This window comes from Sinocyclocheilus anshuiensis, unplaced genomic scaffold, assembly GCF_001515605.1.
Source record: "Sinocyclocheilus anshuiensis isolate Anshui unplaced genomic scaffold, SAMN03320099.WGS_v1.1 scaffold1662, whole genome shotgun sequence".
NCBI lineage: Eukaryota > Metazoa > Chordata > Actinopteri > Cypriniformes > Cyprinidae > Sinocyclocheilus > Sinocyclocheilus anshuiensis.
The window spans coordinates 962,028-980,963 of NW_015545835.1; the positions used below are offsets into that span (position 1 = coordinate 962,028).

The 18,936-nt window shown below is 37.1% G+C and overlaps 1 protein-coding gene across 1 annotated transcript in view; it reads left to right on the top strand.

The window, feature by feature from the left end:
- LOC107698424 (ERC protein 2) overlaps nt 1–18,936 on the top strand; it is a 94,720-nt gene that overhangs the window by 53,503 nt on the left and 22,281 nt on the right. Inside the window, exons 9-11 of the mRNA XM_016499426.1 lie at nt 4,865–5,048; nt 7,604–7,682; nt 11,898–12,058. Of these exons, the coding sequence (XP_016354912.1) occupies nt 4,865–5,048; nt 7,604–7,682; nt 11,898–12,058 (424 nt within the window). The remainder of the gene's footprint in view (nt 1–4,864; nt 5,049–7,603; nt 7,683–11,897; nt 12,059–18,936) is intronic.

Sequence of the window (18,936 nt, forward strand, 5' to 3'; positions counted from 1 at the left end):
CTGCTGCGTTCTGGTTCGGTGGGAGGGGCCCACTCCATCTCGAGTACTTCCACTGCCTTGGATATAATGCGGATGAACTCATCACGGCCTCACTGTGATGCTTTGCCGGGAAATCCTCAGTGGGACTGGCGGCCCAATCGATCAAGTCAGTCGCAGCGGTTGACATGGCGTTCTCACGTTCTTCATCGGGGGCCCCAAATGATACCATGTCCTTGGCGCCAAAAGGGGGATGGAAGCCCGCATCGGTATATGCCACTGGGGAGCAGGATGGACCCAGAGAGAGGGAGGCATGTAGGCAATGCGCCGGCATGAGCTCGCCACTGGACCTGCCAGTTTCTACCTCAGGGTGACAAAGCTTCTTCCTCCGCGGCTCAACAGAGGCGGTGGAGGAGGACTGCTTCGAGCTGAGGGTTGGCTGCTCATTGAGCAGGTGGGCTATCCCTGTACGGAGGTTCATCTCCTTGCAATGAGGACAGTTGGGGTCGACAATTGTGGCTTCCGTGTGGCCGTGGCCCAGGCAAAAGACGCACGAGCAATGTCCGTGCAGCCATTGCAAGGCTTGATTGACATCATCAATCTCAGCGGAAAGCTTGAAGGGGAAGAGAATAATCCACTTGCTGAATCCACGGCAAGAAAGGCTTCTAGCGTGTAGTATGAAGGAGGAATATTCTGAGGAAATGGCGCCAAAAGACGCATTATATAGGGTGGTGCCACTCCCAGATTCACACACTTGAACACCACTGGCTATTGAAACGCAATAGAATTATTCAATCAGGCTTCAGTATTTACAGGAGAAAGGTGTTTCCTCAATGCGTCAGCATCTGACGTGATGTTGAGAGACTGATATTGACAGGGAGCTCAATGTTGGGAAATACTCTGAATTGTATGCCATGAACCACAGATTATTTAAAGACAAAATATGGAAATCAACTGCATGGATGAAGATTGCTTCGGGTTTCAGGTGAGATTCTCAATTTGAGTTAACGTAACGCCCTGAGGTAATATGTTGACTTACTACCTGATTTAAGCAAAGATTGTATTTAATTGTGCAGTGCAATCATAACATAATATATAGTACAGACACATTACCTTAATTTCATAATGACCTTAAGCATAGTATTGTGGACCATATAGAATATGTGCTTCTGGTGTGCGCTTGCTAGTTGTCCTAGACATGAAGCTTCTCGTATATGAAATATAGGTCCAAATATTTTAGTAACAGTACATTAAGTGAGGTAATGTGGGATTTAAGAATCTGTTTTAAATATGCTGATCCTATGTTCTGACATAGCATCACATGAAAAACTAAAAACAAGTACATTGTATTTAGCATTTAAGGCAAATTACATCAGACAAATGATTATCTTAAGCAAAGTGTAGCAAAAGGTTCCTGTCTGAAACAGTCCACTATGATTCAATATGTCGATGATATTTTGATCACCTCTACAGACCACGAGGTACATCAAACTGAATTGGCAACATTGTTGGACTATTTGCAGAAAAGAGGACACAAATGCAGCTTTCACAAAAACCAAGTCACATTTCTGGGTCAAACAATTGGTGCAGTCTCCTGGTTTCTGCTTCGACGAGGAAAAAGTTTCCTACAGTAATTAAACATGAGTTTGCCATGAAAACTTTTTTATTAGCACTTTATACCAAGTAATGCAAATTAACTTTGCCAAATCAACATGTTTGTAATATATTGAATAACAAACATTTAGTTAAAAAATAAATAATTAAAAGGCTATTTCTTATGGAAGCATATAGGTAGTGAAATTCAATTTAAAATGCAATATGCAAAATGGCAATGCAATATGCAAAATGGTTAATGTGAAGATCTAGTCAGGGTTCTCAGTCCCGCTCCTGGAGGGCCAATGTTTGTTTTTAACTCCGCCAAATTTGTTTTCCTCGCTAATTTCAAGACGCTGACGTCACGTGGGTCACCCGCAGTGTAAGACGCTCAAAGCTCAAGATGTTCGGATAGACGTTCGGTCGGCGGTTAGACGTTCGATCGGTCGGTCGTTCGAACGTTTGATTTAAGCATGTAATACGCTTCATATATTTCTCTGTTCATGCTCCACTTCATCTGCCAGTGAATTCAACGATCTTATCAGATCTCCAGCCGCCATGTTTCAAACGATCCAAACGTAACATGCTTCCGCCAATCCCTGCCTTGAAGCAATGATTGACGGAGGGTGGGCGTGGTCAGCTCGGAATGCATTTTCAAATTGAATTTTGCTACAAATATCCCTCGGCGTCATGATGAAAATGCAGTCCTAAGTGTTCTAGCTGTTAGTCTAAATGCATTTAGGACAAATAGCATTTAAATGATCATTATGCTACCATTTCTGCTTGGAGATGTTACACATATCAAATCAATTTGTGTTATACATTTTCATTTTCATTTCGCAACTTATAAAGCATTCAAATTTGCATGCAATTTACATATTAAGACTACTGTTGGAAATGGCAAATGTAAATTATATAATTTAATTTTCATTTTCCTTTTGCACCAAACTTTGCACGTATGGGTAATGGAAAATGTAAATTTAAATACAGAAATACATTGCCATTTTGAATATTGCATTGCCATTTTGCATATTGCATTTTAAATTGAATTTCGCTACCTATATGCTTCCATAATTTCTCACCGCGGGTGCTTTAAAATGTAAAATCACCCACTAACGTTCGGTTTTCTTACTGAAATTAAATGAATTATAATTTAAATTATAATTTGTGTAAAATAAAAAGTGTGTGCTGATCCACTGATCCATGGCGCAGTGATGAAGAAGCCATATGGAATGAAGCACTGTTAATGTAAATCAAAACAAAACAAAAAAAAATCTCTATTCTGCCTGAAGAACTTGAAGGTGCCAGAGCGTTTAAACAGTAACAATCCATCTATTATGTGTCTTAAAGGGGTCATATGTTGCTATTTTAAAGATCATTATTTTGTGTAACAGAATATGTTGACGCTTTAATGTTCAAAAAACACATTATTTTTCAAATACTGTACATTATTGTAGGTCCTCTATGCCCCGCCTCTCTCAAACACATCGTTTTCAACAAAGCCCCCTCCTTTGACAAGCGCAGTCTGCTCTGATTGGCCAGCTGACCCAGTGCATTGTGATTGGCCGAACACCACAAGCACGCGTCGGAAATTTAACGCCCCTTACCACATAGTGACGTAGATATGTGGGGGCTTGTTAGAACAAGGCGTTTTAGGTAGGCGTGGTCGACTCTTAACTTTTATTAAGAATATCTCTTTGGATTTGAGACTTTAGTCTTTGCAACTTTACAGATCTTCTTTATGCACCAAGAGCTTGTAACACTCCAAAGAGAAAGGAAAACTTGAAATCGCATCATATGACCCCTTTAAGTTTAATAAAACATTAACCAATACATCCTGACTTAAATGGTTACTAAACAAATAAGATAGGACGCTAGAGCTAGCCTTTAATATTGGCACATCAAATATAAAAATAGTTAATTCACAAAATAATTCACAAAGTAATGTGCATGTGCATTGCCCCGCCCCATCGTCTAGATGCTCAAATAAGCTCTTTTGATTGGGCAACATTCTATGATCTCTGAACAGTGCCCGCCCCTGCTTTTACAGGTGCACAAAACACTTGCTCCACATTTCACATAGATAACTTGAAGAACTTGTGATTGTGCTAGAAAAAATATCCAAGAAAAGCAAAGTATTTGTGAGAAAGTATTCTACAAGTGTGCAACACACATTGCATGAATTCACATATTACTTTGCGGATGTGCAAAATGTGTCCATGAATGCACATTTTTGGATTTGGGTGTATGATTGTGTTTTGCACCATATTCACTGCAACAACTGTAGCAAAAAATGTGAGCGACTGATTTTCGATTTGTGATTCATAAAATAGGATTTGTTCACTTGCAGCAAAGAATTTAAAAGGTGGAAATGTTGTTTTGTGTTTCTGTGGGGGAGAGAAAAAAATCTAAAAGTTTACAACTCCTAAAATATTTTTCTCTGTGGCTTCAAATTTACTGATACACATGTGTGGCTATTCTCTACAACTACAAAGTGTGCTCAGTTGTTTTTCACCAAAAATAGCTTCATAAAAAACTCAGTAACGGACGGGTAAATCCACAACAGATTCTAGATGCACTGCGTTTGGCAACGTCATCCTTAACGGCACATCTTATGAACTGGAGCACCGCAACTTAGGTGCTGAAGGAAAGTCTTCATGGGGAAGAGATCAAGAATGCCATTTCAGGGATCACAGTATGATATGTTTAGGGAGGAGGTGGGCAGTCTGTCTGCATTATTAATTTCAAGCGATCAATTCAGATTTGTGTGTCCAGACATATTACCAACTTATCTGCTTGGGTTGCTTTGGTAACGACACAGGCTACCCACGCATGTGACGAGGCTTTCAAAACTGATGCAGCAAAAGTGGAGGTTCATCATCTCACTCTCAGAATAAGTGCCTGTCAAGTTGCAGTACAAAACTCCTCTCTTGCACAAAAAAACTCAGCAACAGAGGAGACTGATATAATGTCCCATGCTGAAGTCACAGCACAGTCACTGAAAAGCGGTGTCTTCCAGCATTTCCATAATCGGTTTTCATATCATCATTGTGAATTGTAAATTTGTTGTGAATTTGAAATCCGATTTGAGCATCCAGATTGAGATGCATCTGTAAAAATTCGATTGAAATTGTCATGCTAACAAGGACACTAAAGACCACAACCTGCACAGCTCTTGCAATTCCTAAATATGGTGTTTTTTAGAATGCATGTATAGATTAACCATGGTATAAGTATATAAACCTTGTTGACCTTGTGGGTTTTTTTTTTTTGGCTTGAGTGAAGGTGTTTGAAGCTGAACATGTTGCTCGCTGGAACCCTGAGCTGTCAGAGCGATTGCAGGTTCTCCAAACAGAAACGGCCCGTCATAAGGAGGAACTGGAGAAGTCTAATGCTGAAGTCCAGAGATTGCTGGCTGTTTTGCGGGAGCTGCAGTCTGAACGTCTGGAGCAGGACAAGATAATCATTGAGCTGGAGAGGTATATGCCAATTATTAAGAAATCTTTCATAAGGTAATTTCACTCTAGCACATATTTAGCAAGGTTTTGAGAATTTAATTAGTCTACCCAAGGCTAAACGTTTAGAGTAAAAATGTAATTTACTCATCCTCTTGTCATTCTAATTTATTCAGTATAACACATGTATAATAATAATAATAATAATAATAATAACAAGCTCCAAAAATAACAAGAATAAATAATGAATGAGATAGAGAATGATTGAAAGAGTTGGAATATACAGTGGGTTTAGAAAAGAATCACCCCCCTTTAAAATAATCACATTTTGTTGCTTTGCAGTCTGAAATGAAGACAAACACAATTTTTGTTTTATCCAGCTGTATTTACTCAGTGCAACTTATAACATCCAAGTGAAAGATAAAACACCAACATGTCAGAAAAAAAATAAAGAAAGAAACAGAATCACTGAGTTGGAAAAAGGATCCAATGACTTAAAAATTACTTATTTGTTATTTGTTGCTTGCGGTAACAGTGATGAAGTGTAAAAAATTAAAAATCTAAAAGATTTACAAAAGTAAAGTATAAAAATCTGCATTTTTATATTTTTATTATCATGTAATATATGATTGAGAAAATAAATAAATATATCAATGTAGAAAATTTAAACTGATGTCTGTGTTTTCTTATGTTGTTGTAACTCACCACCGTAGTGGGGTACATTGTAAGATCAGCAGGGGAATAAATTATGTTTATGATACATGCCATAGCACTATATCTCACTAGCACTATTGGCGCTAGTGATATATAGTGCAAAATTTAAAACAAAAAGTGTTACAAGTGTTACCATCCCGGCTTTCTTTCCTTTTGGATTTCTGAAAAGTCGTAATATACTAATCAATATGCTAATGCAAAGGGCATCAATATTATTTATATTCATAAAGGTAATTTCTCAAAATGTCTTAAGAAATTTGTGTTTAAAATGTGTATTAAAGACTGATTACAAATGTAACATAGTTGTTTATTTAAGCTGTGAATATATTAATTCAAAACATTGCACACACATTTTCATAATTAAAAATTCAATAATTTATATTCACCTTCCAGAGTTCACTTCCGAAATATTACATCTGTTAAAAAATACTATATTTAATATTCGACAGGCAATTTTTAGTCCATTTTATTTCACTTTACAAATTCGCTTCAATAAATTCAGTGGTTCAAACTCGGCAGACAATTCAGCATTGAACATTCGGGAACTGCAGACATAGCAGTAGAGTTCCGATGCATGATCTGCATCTGCTGTTAGTCGCTCATCAGCAGGTGGTGCAAGACCAAGCCAACAGGTAGAGCAAGTCATTCATTCACAAAAACTGATTTGCAGAAATGGAGCAAGCGGTAAGTAGAACTTACCATGTGAAACCTTGCACGTTACGTTTATATTCTGAGTACATCTTCTTGCCTGTATAGTTTGCATCATCAGTAAGGTGTATACTGAGATCTGAGATCTTGTTTATGTCACTATATTAGTTAATTGAGGCGAGTTAAGCGTCGTTGGGGAATCCTGGAGTGTGACGTCAGAGGGAAATCCCACTATTACAACTCAGCATCACACAAGCCATGATATACAGTTAAGGAAACTAAGCAACCGAAAACAATATATGTCTTAGATGTAATGTTAGTTCTGTATATCAGCATCAGGTAAAATAGCATTATAATCTCGTTTGGTAGAGAAAGCTGCTTACATATAGGCTACACGGCGAAACGAGTAACAGTGAAGATGCTGAATTAAATGTAAACACAGCTTTTGGGTCTTAATCAGCTTTTCCACATATATATTTCCACATACTGGCCCTGATAATCATAACTTCTATTTACCGCTTGCTCCTTTTCTGCAGATCAGTTTTTGTGAATGAATGACTTGCTCTACCTGTTGGTTTGGTCTTGCACCACCTGCTGATGAGCGACTAACAGCAGATGGAGATAATGCATCTGTACTCTACTGCTATTCCTGCTGTTCCCGGATGTGCAATGCAGAATTTTCTGCTGAATTTGAACCACTGAATTTGTGGAAGCGAATTAGTAAACTGAAATAAAATGGACTGAAAATTGCCTGTCGAATATCATACATCATATTTTTAACAGATTTAATATTTCGGAAGTGAACTCTGGAAGGTGAATATGAATTATTGAATTTTTAATTATGAAAATGTGTGTGAAATGTTTTGAATTGAAATATTCACAGCTTAAATAAACAACTATGTCAAATTTCAGACCCTAAAAATGCAAACCCTGAAAATACACGGCATTAAAATGCAAGCACTGTTAATGCAATGCATTATTTTTTCAGTTAGTGCAATTCAACATGTTTTTTTGTTTCAAAGACATTTGTCATTATTTTTCTTCCATACTGAACCCCCAAATGTATTTGTAGTTGCAGTGACAGACACGAATGCTCAGACCCACACAATATCAGTTTTAATTGCTTGCTTGTGCACTCTGCCAAAGAACACTTGTGATGTATAATGTGATGCAGAACACTTTTCTATATGCAATCATTTAAATATTCTGTGTTGCAGACAAGTGAAAGAACAGAACCAAAAGCAGTCTGTGAATCCAGGACAAGCTGGAGAAATGAGTGCTAATACTTCAAGACAGGTAAGACATTTTCCAAGTTTGTGTATTTCTGTATTGCATTTTAAGATTTTTGTATCAAAGCATTGTTCACACTGTCCAGCCTTTCTTCAGAAAAAAAAAAACAGATGTGTCGGTAACTAAGCTTTGTGTGTCTTTATTTAAGGTGCACTTCCAATCTCATCTCCTTAACTGACCAGTAAACTTTTGGAGAAGTTTTAGCACAATAGTTCACTTACATTTTCCAGCCTACCCTGATCACTCAATGTCTTGAATATGTTTTTTTTAAAGTACAGCTGTTTGTGTGTTACTAGTTTAATCATACTGTGTTTGTAATTATGATTTAGGATAAAAAGACAACAAATTTTTTCAATTTTCACCTGAGATTCAGAGCCAAATTACAGGGGGTTAAAAATGATTTCAGAGAGATGGCAGCATCATAATGTTACTTTTACACAGAGATTGGAAGATCTATACAAGCGCTCCAAGAGACGCAAACGAGGGAAGTGTGCTGGTGCGCTCGTGAAATTCCGACAGCACGGTTTTAGGACTCCTCTGCCGAGCATTCAACTGGCGAATCTCCGCTCCCAAGCAAATAAATCAGATGAACTACAACTCCTTACCCGCACAAACAAGGACTTTTTAAACTCTGCCGCGCTTTGCTTCACTGAAACCTGTTTGACTAGAGCCATCCCAGACAGTACGCTTCATCTAACGGGTGTCCAGCTGTTCAGAGCGGATCGTGTCACAGAGTCATCGGGGAAAATGAGAGGCGGTGGATTATGTTTTTATATCAATGAAGGCTGGTGTACAGACGTTACAGTTTTAAAGAAGATGTGCTGCCCAAATTTGGAAGCTTTCATTATTAACTGTAAGCCTTTTTATTTGCCGCGGGAGTTTTCCTCGTTTATTCTGGCGAGTGCGTACATTCCTCCTGACGCGCGTGTGAGCGCAGCGCTAGAACAGCTGGCTGATCAGATCACACACACAGAGCAGCATTACCCGGACTCTTTCATTGTCATTCTCAGTGATTTAAAAAAAGCTAATCTCACCCGCGAACTGCCTAAATACAGACAGCTCATCACATGTCCCACCAGGGACAGCAATATACTGCACCATTGCTACATAGTTTTAAAGGATGCATACCACTCTGTCCCCCGAGCGGCCCTGGGACTCTCTGATCACTGTTTGGTCCATCTTCTACCAGCCTACAAGCAGAAGCTTAAATCTGCTAAGCCTGTTGTAAAAACTGTAAAGAGATGGACAAATGAAGCAGAGCGGGATTTACAAGCCTGCTTTGACTGCACTGATTGGAGTGTTTTTGAGGCTGCAGCCACTGATCTGGATGAGCTCACTGACACCGTGACATCCTACATTAGTTTCTGTGAGCAGGGGCGGACTTACCCATTAGGCAAAGGTAGGTGACCTTGGGCCCCCAAAAGCCAAGGGCCCCCTAAAATGCTTTTCATATAGGAGATGCGCATTAAAGGGTCACTCCACCCCAAAATAAAAATTTTGTCATTAATCACTTACCCCCATATCGTTCCAAACCCATAAAAGCTTTGTTCGTCTTCGGAACACAATTTAAGATATTTTGGATGAAAACCGGGAGGGTTGTGACTGTCCCATTGACTGCCATGTAAATAACACTGTCAAGGCCCAGAAAAGTATGAAACACATCGTCAAAATAGTCCATCTGCTATCAGTAGTTCAATCTGAATTTTATGAAACGATGAAAATACTTTTTGTACGCAGAGAAAAAAACATAATAACGAAATTTATTCCAAAAATAAGAAAAAATAATGACTTTATTCAACAAATCGTCTCCTCCGCATCACCGTAGCACCATTTTGGAGAGTATCCACTGAACGCAAACTGCATATGCTGTTCTACTTGTATGTGTCAGCCGCACCACACGGATACGCTGTTTTCATTCAAATCAAAGCGTAAATAAATGTAGAAAACGTATCCGTGTGGTGTGGCTGACACATACAAGTAGAACACGTATGCAGTTACTTTTTTGGTTGATATAATCCTTAGGTGTGTAAATGTATAATTGCTTTTTCATTATTTTTTCAGTTTTATTTACATTTGTAGTTAAAATAACTAAAAATAAATGTATTTTAAAGTTTAAAATTAGACAGCCTTTGCACACAGGCTTACGCTGGTAACTCATTAGTGGACTTTCTTTGTTAATATAGGCTATATTTTTTCACACTTTTCTCATTCTATATTTCTGATGTTCCAAAAGTGCCTCCTACTTTTAGAGAATGAATGTTCATTTTCAATAATCCAGTCTGTAGCTTTTCTTAAAATGAAGAACCAAAAGAAAAGTTTCTTAGGAACCAGAATTTAAAATCATATTAAAATAACTTTAATACTTCCTAAGTTACAGGCACGCTAATTTTGGAAAAATAATATTTATGACACTCAAACAGGTATGTCCTATACAATTATTTTGATAGAGGGAAACGATGCATTTCTAGTTTCAACATGACTTATTTTCGATCCATATACTGTGCAGGGAGAGGCGGAAAACCCAAAAGGGCTTATTTAAAACCTCCACCTAAACAATAAAAAAACAAAAACAACTTATGAAATAAAAAAAATAACTAAATGACAATAACAAATATGTAAATGTAAATGACTGCATCAAATTGATTTATTCAAAGTGACACACATTTGGTTTTTGACCACTGAACAAACCGGGAGGGTTGTGACTGTCCCATTGACTGCCATGTAAATAACACTGTCAAGGCCCAGAAAAGTATGAAACACATCGTCAAAATAGTCCATCTGCTATCAGTAGTTCAATCTGAATTTTATGAAACGATGAAAATACTTTTTGTACGCAGAGAAAAAAACATAATAACGAAATTTATTCCAAAAATAAGAAAAAATAATGACTTTATTCAACAAATCGTCTCCTCCGCATCACCGTAGCACCATTTTGGAGAGTATCCACTGAACGCAAACTGCATATGCTGTTCTACTTGTATGTGTCAGCCGCACCACACGGATACGCTGTTTTCATTCAAATCAAAGCGTAAATAAATGTAGAAAACGTATCCGTGTGGTGTGGCTGACACATACAAGTAGAACACGTATGCAGTTACTTTTTTGGTTGATATAATCCTTAGGTGTGTAAATGTATAATTGCTTTTTCATTATTTTTTCAGTTTTATTTACATTTGTAGTTAAAATAACTAAAAATAAATGTATTTTAAAGTTTAAAATTAGACAGCCTTTGCACACAGGCTTACGCTGGTAACTCATTAGTGGACTTTCTTTGTTAATATAGGCTATATTTTTTCACACTTTTCTCATTCTATATTTCTGATGTTCCAAAAGTGCCTCCTACTTTTAGAGAATGAATGTTCATTTTCAATAATCCAGTCTGTAGCTTTTCTTAAAATGAAGAACCAAAAGAAAAGTTTCTTAGGAACCAGAATTTAAAATCATATTAAAATAACTTTAATACTTCCTAAGTTACAGGCACGCTAATTTTGGAAAAATAATATTTATGACACTCAAACAGGTATGTCCTATACAATTATTTTGATAGAGGGAAACGATGCATTTCTAGTTTCAACATGACTTATTTTCGATCCATATACTGTGCAGGGAGAGGCGGAAAACCCAAAAGGGCTTATTTAAAACCTCCACCTAAACAATAAAAAAACAAAAACAACTTATGAAATAAAAAAAATAACTAAATGACAATAACAAATATGTAAATGTAAATGACTGCATCAAATTGATTTATTCAAAGTGACACACATTTGGTTTTTGACCACTGAACATGTGTACAATTTAACAATTTACTCCTGGAGCCATATTGAAATTCCAATATCTCTGGAACCGAACCATATATAAAGTCAACATATAAAAAAAAAAAAAAAACATTTAAAAATACTGTAATATTATGATGCTGCCATCTTTCTAAAATCATTTATACACCCCTATAATTTGGCTCCGAATCTCAGGTGAAAATTGCCATTTTGTCCCCCCTCTACAAAATAGTGGATTACACAGTAAATATTCATCCATGACATTTAATATTTTGGCTTTCATCACTATACATGTTTAACTTTCTTCAGAAAAAAATCTTAGCAAAATTAAAAATTTGACCCAGGGAAGTTTCTGAATTTTTTTTGATTTGACACGGAATGGCCGAGATAGAAAGTATATACATGGATATTGCATGATAAACATGTTTATATAATTTTACTCTCATAGTTGGAAGATTTGATGGCAGTGCTAGACAAAACCAGAAAAGAGTTAGACGCCTCAAGACAACACTTGTCGTCTACGCAGAATACTCTGTCTGAACGTGACAATGAGCTGAGTAGGATACGAGCTGATCACAGTAAACAACTAACAGAGATCCTGCAGTTAAAGTGAGTATAAACACAAACTTTCAATAGCCTGTTTTTGATAACATTAAATTTTTTCTTTAATCTTTCTTTTAAATGCTAGAGATAGATTAGATAGACAGCTGCTTTCAAAAACTGCTGTGGGTATTTTTGTGAACACCCTGTGGCCAATCAAAAGTGTTTAAAAGTGGATTCATACCAAGTAGATATTGCTATAACTATGAGATTCCATCTTGTAAAATGTGCTCACGTCCTTGCACAATTCATCAGAAATTGAGTGTCTTTGAAAACTGCTTTTCTCTTGAAATCATATTAAGAAATCATATCTCTTCCACTAAGCAAGTCATCGAGTAACATGTGTTGTCCGTTAGTGAGTTATGCTTATAGTTGCCGAATGATTCTGGCATTACTGTGGTCCTGTAAATTCCAGATGACTGGAAGCATTCAATCGGAATCTTAGTCAGCTTGCGATGAAGTGAAGTGACACAACAGTGAAGTGCTCTTTTCTCAGTTTCTATATGTAACCCATACACAATTTGAATAAAAGGTAAATTTTTAATGTTGCTAACAACACATTGCAAAGTGACAACCATCTTTTAATGTGGGATTTTAATCCAAAATTTTGATGACCAAAACAGTGATAATCGTAGCAACAAGATGAAAAAGTCTGATATTACAAAATAAGATGTGCAAAGTTTTAGAGTGTAAATGCAGACTAATTGACTTGCCACTTTTCACATTTTGTGTGAGGTAGATTAAATTACATGGGCAGACAAAAATCAGAGGCTGGAGAAGTTTGTACTTCTATAGAAATATCAAGGAAAAACATGCTTTTTCAATAGTTCTGTATAGTTGAGTGTCTATATCTGGATATGTGAAAAAATCAAAAGACAACACTGTAATGTTGTTAAATATGTTAGAATATGCTAGAAATATGTTAGATATGTTAGAAATGTGTAAAATCAATATTCTTTCATCTACATACAAGAGTAATTCATATACACAGAATGGAATCCAAAGTGTATCTTTGTACATCAAAGGTTTGCGTGCAGGTGTTTCTCGTCTCTTGTAACACTTTCTACGTCATATTGTGTGTGTCTGTACTGAGTGTATAGGTACTGGGGCTTGTGTTTCTGAATGAGTGACATTTTGGGCTTGCCATGGTTGAGTTAGACGTGTGAAGAGACAATGGCCGTGTGCGTGTGTTATGTATATATTAGATACAGGGAGTCACAGAGAGACGTGTTTTCTGCAGTCGTGGGCACAGCTGAGGTGTCAGAAAAGTACACATCAAACATATTTATAAACCCCTGTGTACTTAAATGACAAACTGTAGCATCACAAATATTACAATCGTGCAGAAGCTTGTCAGGGTTTGGCACACTTGCCACCATTTATACTATCAAGCCATTTTACACAAAACAACAAAAATATCTAGATCAGATTAAAGCAACAGACATAATAAGCATTTCTACTGAATCACTATTCATTCACACAGTGGCATCTCTGACTATAGGCCTAGTTATAACCACAGGAACCATTTCACCACTTGTATCAGTCCATTTGCAGCATTTCTCACAGCGAGTGTCATGGCGGAGGAGCAAACCCACTATAATTTATATATTCGTAGTTTTTTTAGGGGAAAATGTAGTTGTTTAAACTATATATACATATATAACTCTGATATATATATATATGTTGTAACAATATACACTACCGTATATTTGGGGTCGTTCATTTTTTTATTCTTTTTTTTTTCTTTTCTTTTTTAATGCTTTTATTCAGCAAGGATGTATTAAATGGATAAAAATTGATAATAAAGACTTACATTGTTAGAAAAGATTTCTATTTTAAATAAACACTGTTCTTTTTAACTTTATTCATCAAATAATCCTGGAAAAAGTATCACAGTTCTGTTTCCAACATTGATAAAAAAGCAGCATATTAAAATGATTTCTGAAGGATCATGTGACACTGAAGACTGGAGTAATGGCTGATGAAAATTCAGGATTCTTTGATGAATAAAACATTAAAAAGAACAACATTTATTCAAATAGAAATCTTTTATCTTTTGTAACAATATACACTACCGTATATTTGGGGTCGTTCATTTTTTTATTCTTTTTTTTTTCTTTTCTTTTTTAATGCTTTTATTCAGCAAGGATGTATTAAATGGATAAAAATTGATAATAAAGACTTACATTGTTAGAAAAGATTTCTATTTTAAATAAACACTGTTCTTTTTAACTTTAACAAAATATCCTGAAAAAAGTATCACAAGTTAAAAAAAATAAAAAAATTAAGTAGCACAAATGTTTGCAACATTGATAATAAATCAGCATATGAGAATGATTTCACAGTAATGGCTGATGAAAATTCAGCTTTGGATCACAGAAATAAATTATATTTTAAAAGTATATTAAAATAGAAAACCAGTATTTTAAATGGTAATAATAATTTACAATATTACTGTTTTTTTTTTCTGTATTTTTAAATAATGTCAAATAAAATGTCAAATAAATCCAGCCATGATGAACAGAAAGACTAAAAATCTGATCCCTTTGATCCCACATTAAAAACTGATCCCAAACTTTTGTACAGCAGTGTATACATACACTCTCTCACTGATATCCCTATTATTATGACGTAACGTGACGTGACGTGACGTGACGTGACATGTGGCCAAGTATGGTTACCCATACTAGGAATTAGTGCTCTGCATTTAACCCATCCTAAGTGCACACACTGTAGAAGTGCACACACTGTACAGCTGTACATTCACTGCCCCCACCTACAATCCCTGCCGGTACGAGACTCGAACCCGCAACCTTTGGGTTACGAGTCCGACTCTCTAACCATTAGGCCACGACTGCCCCTGTTATGGGGACATTCCATAGGCATAATACTTTTTATACTGTTCAAACTGTATTTTATATTTCTGTACCCTAAACCTACCCCTCACACAAAACTACAGCCATTTTTAGATTTTCAATACACTTCTGTATGATTTGTAACCTTGTTTCCTCATGGGGACCAAAAAATGTCCCAACAAGTTCAAAATGTAAACACTCCAAGTATTACTTACAAGCTAAATATATATATTACTAAAAAATACAAATTAAATAGTGTTTTAAAGTTTTTCAGTAGTGAAGGCTTCTACAGAAATAGCCTACTACAGACATTTCATGAAGTAATAAATGTAAAAATAATCTTCACTGTATACATTAAATATAGATGATTCTTATTAAAGTTAATAAGTGATTCAGTCAAGAGCAGTGAGTGATTTTCTCCTTTTCTTTTGTTTGATTAACATTTATGACGCAGTCGGCGGCTGCAGGTTTACGCTGTTGCTTTAAGATCTGACACATAGATCAAAATTTTTGACACATACGTATTTCTCCCAACTGCTCAAGTTCACTTCAGACAAAACCGACTGCATTTACATAAATAGTCTCCAAGACGGGCATTTTGACATAACTTTTCGTGTAAGTGTGTAGCAATAACAGAACTTAAGCGAAAGAGAACTCGGCATTCGCAGACAGACTGAGAGGCGCGTTCTGTGAGCGCGCTTTCGGTGTGTGAGCACAGAAACCCTTCGGCTTTCAAGTACTGGACAAGACTTAAAAACACATGCAAATACTGAATATCACTTATAATGCACAAAAGTATTCTCGTAGCTTCGCAAAACTGAAGTTGAGCCACTGATGTCACATGGACTATTTTACCGATGTCCTTATACCCATACTAGGAATTAGTGCTCTGCATTTAACCCATCCTAAGTGCACACACTGTAGAAGTGCACACACTGTACAGCTGTACATTCACTGCCCCCACCTACAATCCCTGCCGGTACGAGACTCGAACCCGCAACCTTTGGGTTACGAGTCCGACTCTCTAACCATTAGGCCACGACTGCCCCTGTTATGGGGACATTCCATAGGCATAATACTTTTTATACTGTTCAAACTGTATTTTATATTTCTGTACCCTAAACCTACCCCTCACACAAAACTACAGCCATTTTTAGATTTTCAATACACTTCTGTATGATTTGTAACCTTGTTTCCTCATGGGGACCAAAAAATGTCCCAACAAGTTCAAAATGTAAACACTCCAAGTATTACTTACAAGCTAAATATATATATTACTAAAAAATACAAATTAAATAGTGTTTTAAAGTTTTTCAGTAGTGAAGGCTTCTACAGAAATAGCCTACTACAGACATTTCATGAAGTAATAAATGTAAAAATAATCTTCACTGTATACATTAAATATAGATGATTCTTATTAAAGTTAATAAGTGATTCAGTCAAGAGCAGTTTCCTTTTCTTTTGTTTGATTAACATTTATGACGCAGTCGGCAGCTGCAGGTTTACGCTGTTGCTTTAAGATCTGACGCATTGATCAAATATTTTGACACCTCTGTATTTCTCCCAACTGTTCAAGTTCACTTAAGACAAAACCGACTGCATTTACATGAATAGTCTCCAAGACGGGCATTTTGACAACTTTTCGTGTAAGTGTGTAGCAATAACAGAACTTAAGAGAACATAAGCGAAAGAAAACTCAGCATTCGCACTCTGACTGAGAGGCGCGTTCTGTGAGCGCGCTTTCCGTGTGTGAGGCTGAGCACAGAAACCCGTCGGCTTTCAAGTACTGGACAAGACTTAAAAACACATGCAAATACTGAATATCACTTTTGTGATAATGCATTGAGTCAGTGACATTTTCTCAACTGTCCCTGGACTCGGTTGGACTCATATTTTTCGAGTCCGAAAGGCTCGAGTCAGAGTCAAGTCCGAGTAAAAATGCATCCGAGTCCGTGACAAGTCCGAGTCCTTTAAAAAATTGTACTCGAGACCGGACTCGAGTCAGAGTACGAGTCTGAGTACCCCAACACTACTGTCCGCTGCTTTTGATACGGTGAACCACCAGATTCTCCTGTCAACCCTATTGGAAAATGGAATCTCAGGAACCGCACGCCAGTGGCTATTCTATTTTAATTCTACTTTATCTATACTTATCTTCTTTCAAAAAAAAAAACACTAGCTTTCTATTTTTTTCTCTTCTATCTACTTGTTTTTCTGTGTGTGTGTGTGTGTGTGTATATGTGTGTGTATAATATATTCATATATACACCTTGCTACGTGTACTGCGTTAGGCGAACCGAGACTTGTCATTTACACTTATATATTGTTGCTCTTTTGTTAGTTTTGACTGCTTTCATTGTCCTCATTAGTTAGTCGCTTTGGATAAAAGCGTCTGCTTAATGACTAAATGTAAATGAAAATGTCATGTCCTCATAAGTCACCTTCTCCTTGTAATACCTATGTCATAGCCATGTCATTATACAAATTTCTGTCCTCATATGTCACAAAAATGCGCACGCACACACACACACAGACACACACACACACACACAAACAAAGCATCATGCAATGTCATTTACTTTTACCATAATGACAAGACACACACACGTTCTCTCTTTATCTGTGTAATCTGTAATCTATTTCGCTGGCATTTCACAAAATTGCATGGGAAAGCAGGAATGCAGGAATTAGTCTCACATAGCATTTAATATGTTTATTGGTACACAAGCATTGCACACTGCACACAACACCATTGGTTTTAAATCCTGGTCCTGGGGACCAACAGTACTGCACATTTTGTATGTTTTTTTTTTCCTCTGACATACACACTTCACTCTTACTGCAGGAACATTTCTACAGAATGCACTTTTGTTCTTAACTTGTTGGTGTGCACTTCGGTGAGCTACTGGTTTTATATATCGGAATATGATTAAACAATGAAGCAGATTGTAATTCTGGATCTTTAAGAGATGCACATGCTACAGACTGACCGTAGCAGATTATTTTACACAGAGAGAGGCAGCTCTAGTCCTGGATGGCCACTGTCCTGCAAAATTTAGTTTGAGAAGCTCAAAAACACATTTCCCTTAAATGATGCACCCCTTAATGGCTATTTTGGATGAGTCTTTGTACTACCATTCTACCTTGTTTCAAGGCCCTAGGTCTTGAGTTCCCTTTCAGTCGGTCACTCTCGACGTCACATCGGTGACCAAGGGTGTGAAGTAACGAATTACAAATACTCACGCTACAGTAATTAAGTAGTTTTTATCAGTAATTGTACTTTTTGAGTAGTTTAAAAATTGTGTACTTTTACTTTTACTTGAGTACATTTTAAGTGATGTATCGGTACTTTTACTCTGCTATTTTCCTCCGTTTGTGGTCGTTACATGCTTATTTTAATTTAAACCGCTCAGAAATGTCTGCAAGGCAAAACAAGACTTTGCAAAGAGAGCAGGGAAGGCACAGTTTAAATAGGCCGGGCAATGGGAAACACCTGTGCAGGTGATAGTCTCAGGCATGGGGCATAGTGGTAATTGAAGTCCGAAAAGATCGGTTAGTACTCCAGTGATGGTTCCCTCTGGTGGTAATCGGAGGGAGCCACAGAGGCTGAACTTGTGACAGCAGCAGTCACTTGGATAAGTCGTTGTTGCTTGTTGAACTTGTTGAAGTGCAACGCATGCCAGCTTTTCGTTTCGGAGCCGAGCGACAACATCGTTCTGCTCCAACCAGTGTCTTCAAGTGTATATGAGTTCGATGCGCTCTTGGAAGCTTTCTGTGTTGGCGGACGGCGCTTCAGTGGTGGTCGTTCCTGAGTCAAATGGGTTGCGCACTTCAGGCTGCACTACCCCCTGTCATGCTGCAAGCAGCCATTTCCCCTGTGCATCTCAGCACATAAAAGAGCATTTCCCTAAAAGAGCCAATTTCTCTAAAAGAGTACAATAAGTGGGTGCGTCTTTCTAAAGACGACGGATCGTCTTTTTAAAGATGCCGTTTCACCCGTGCGTTTCTGGATGCGGTCGTTACCTGGCGCCG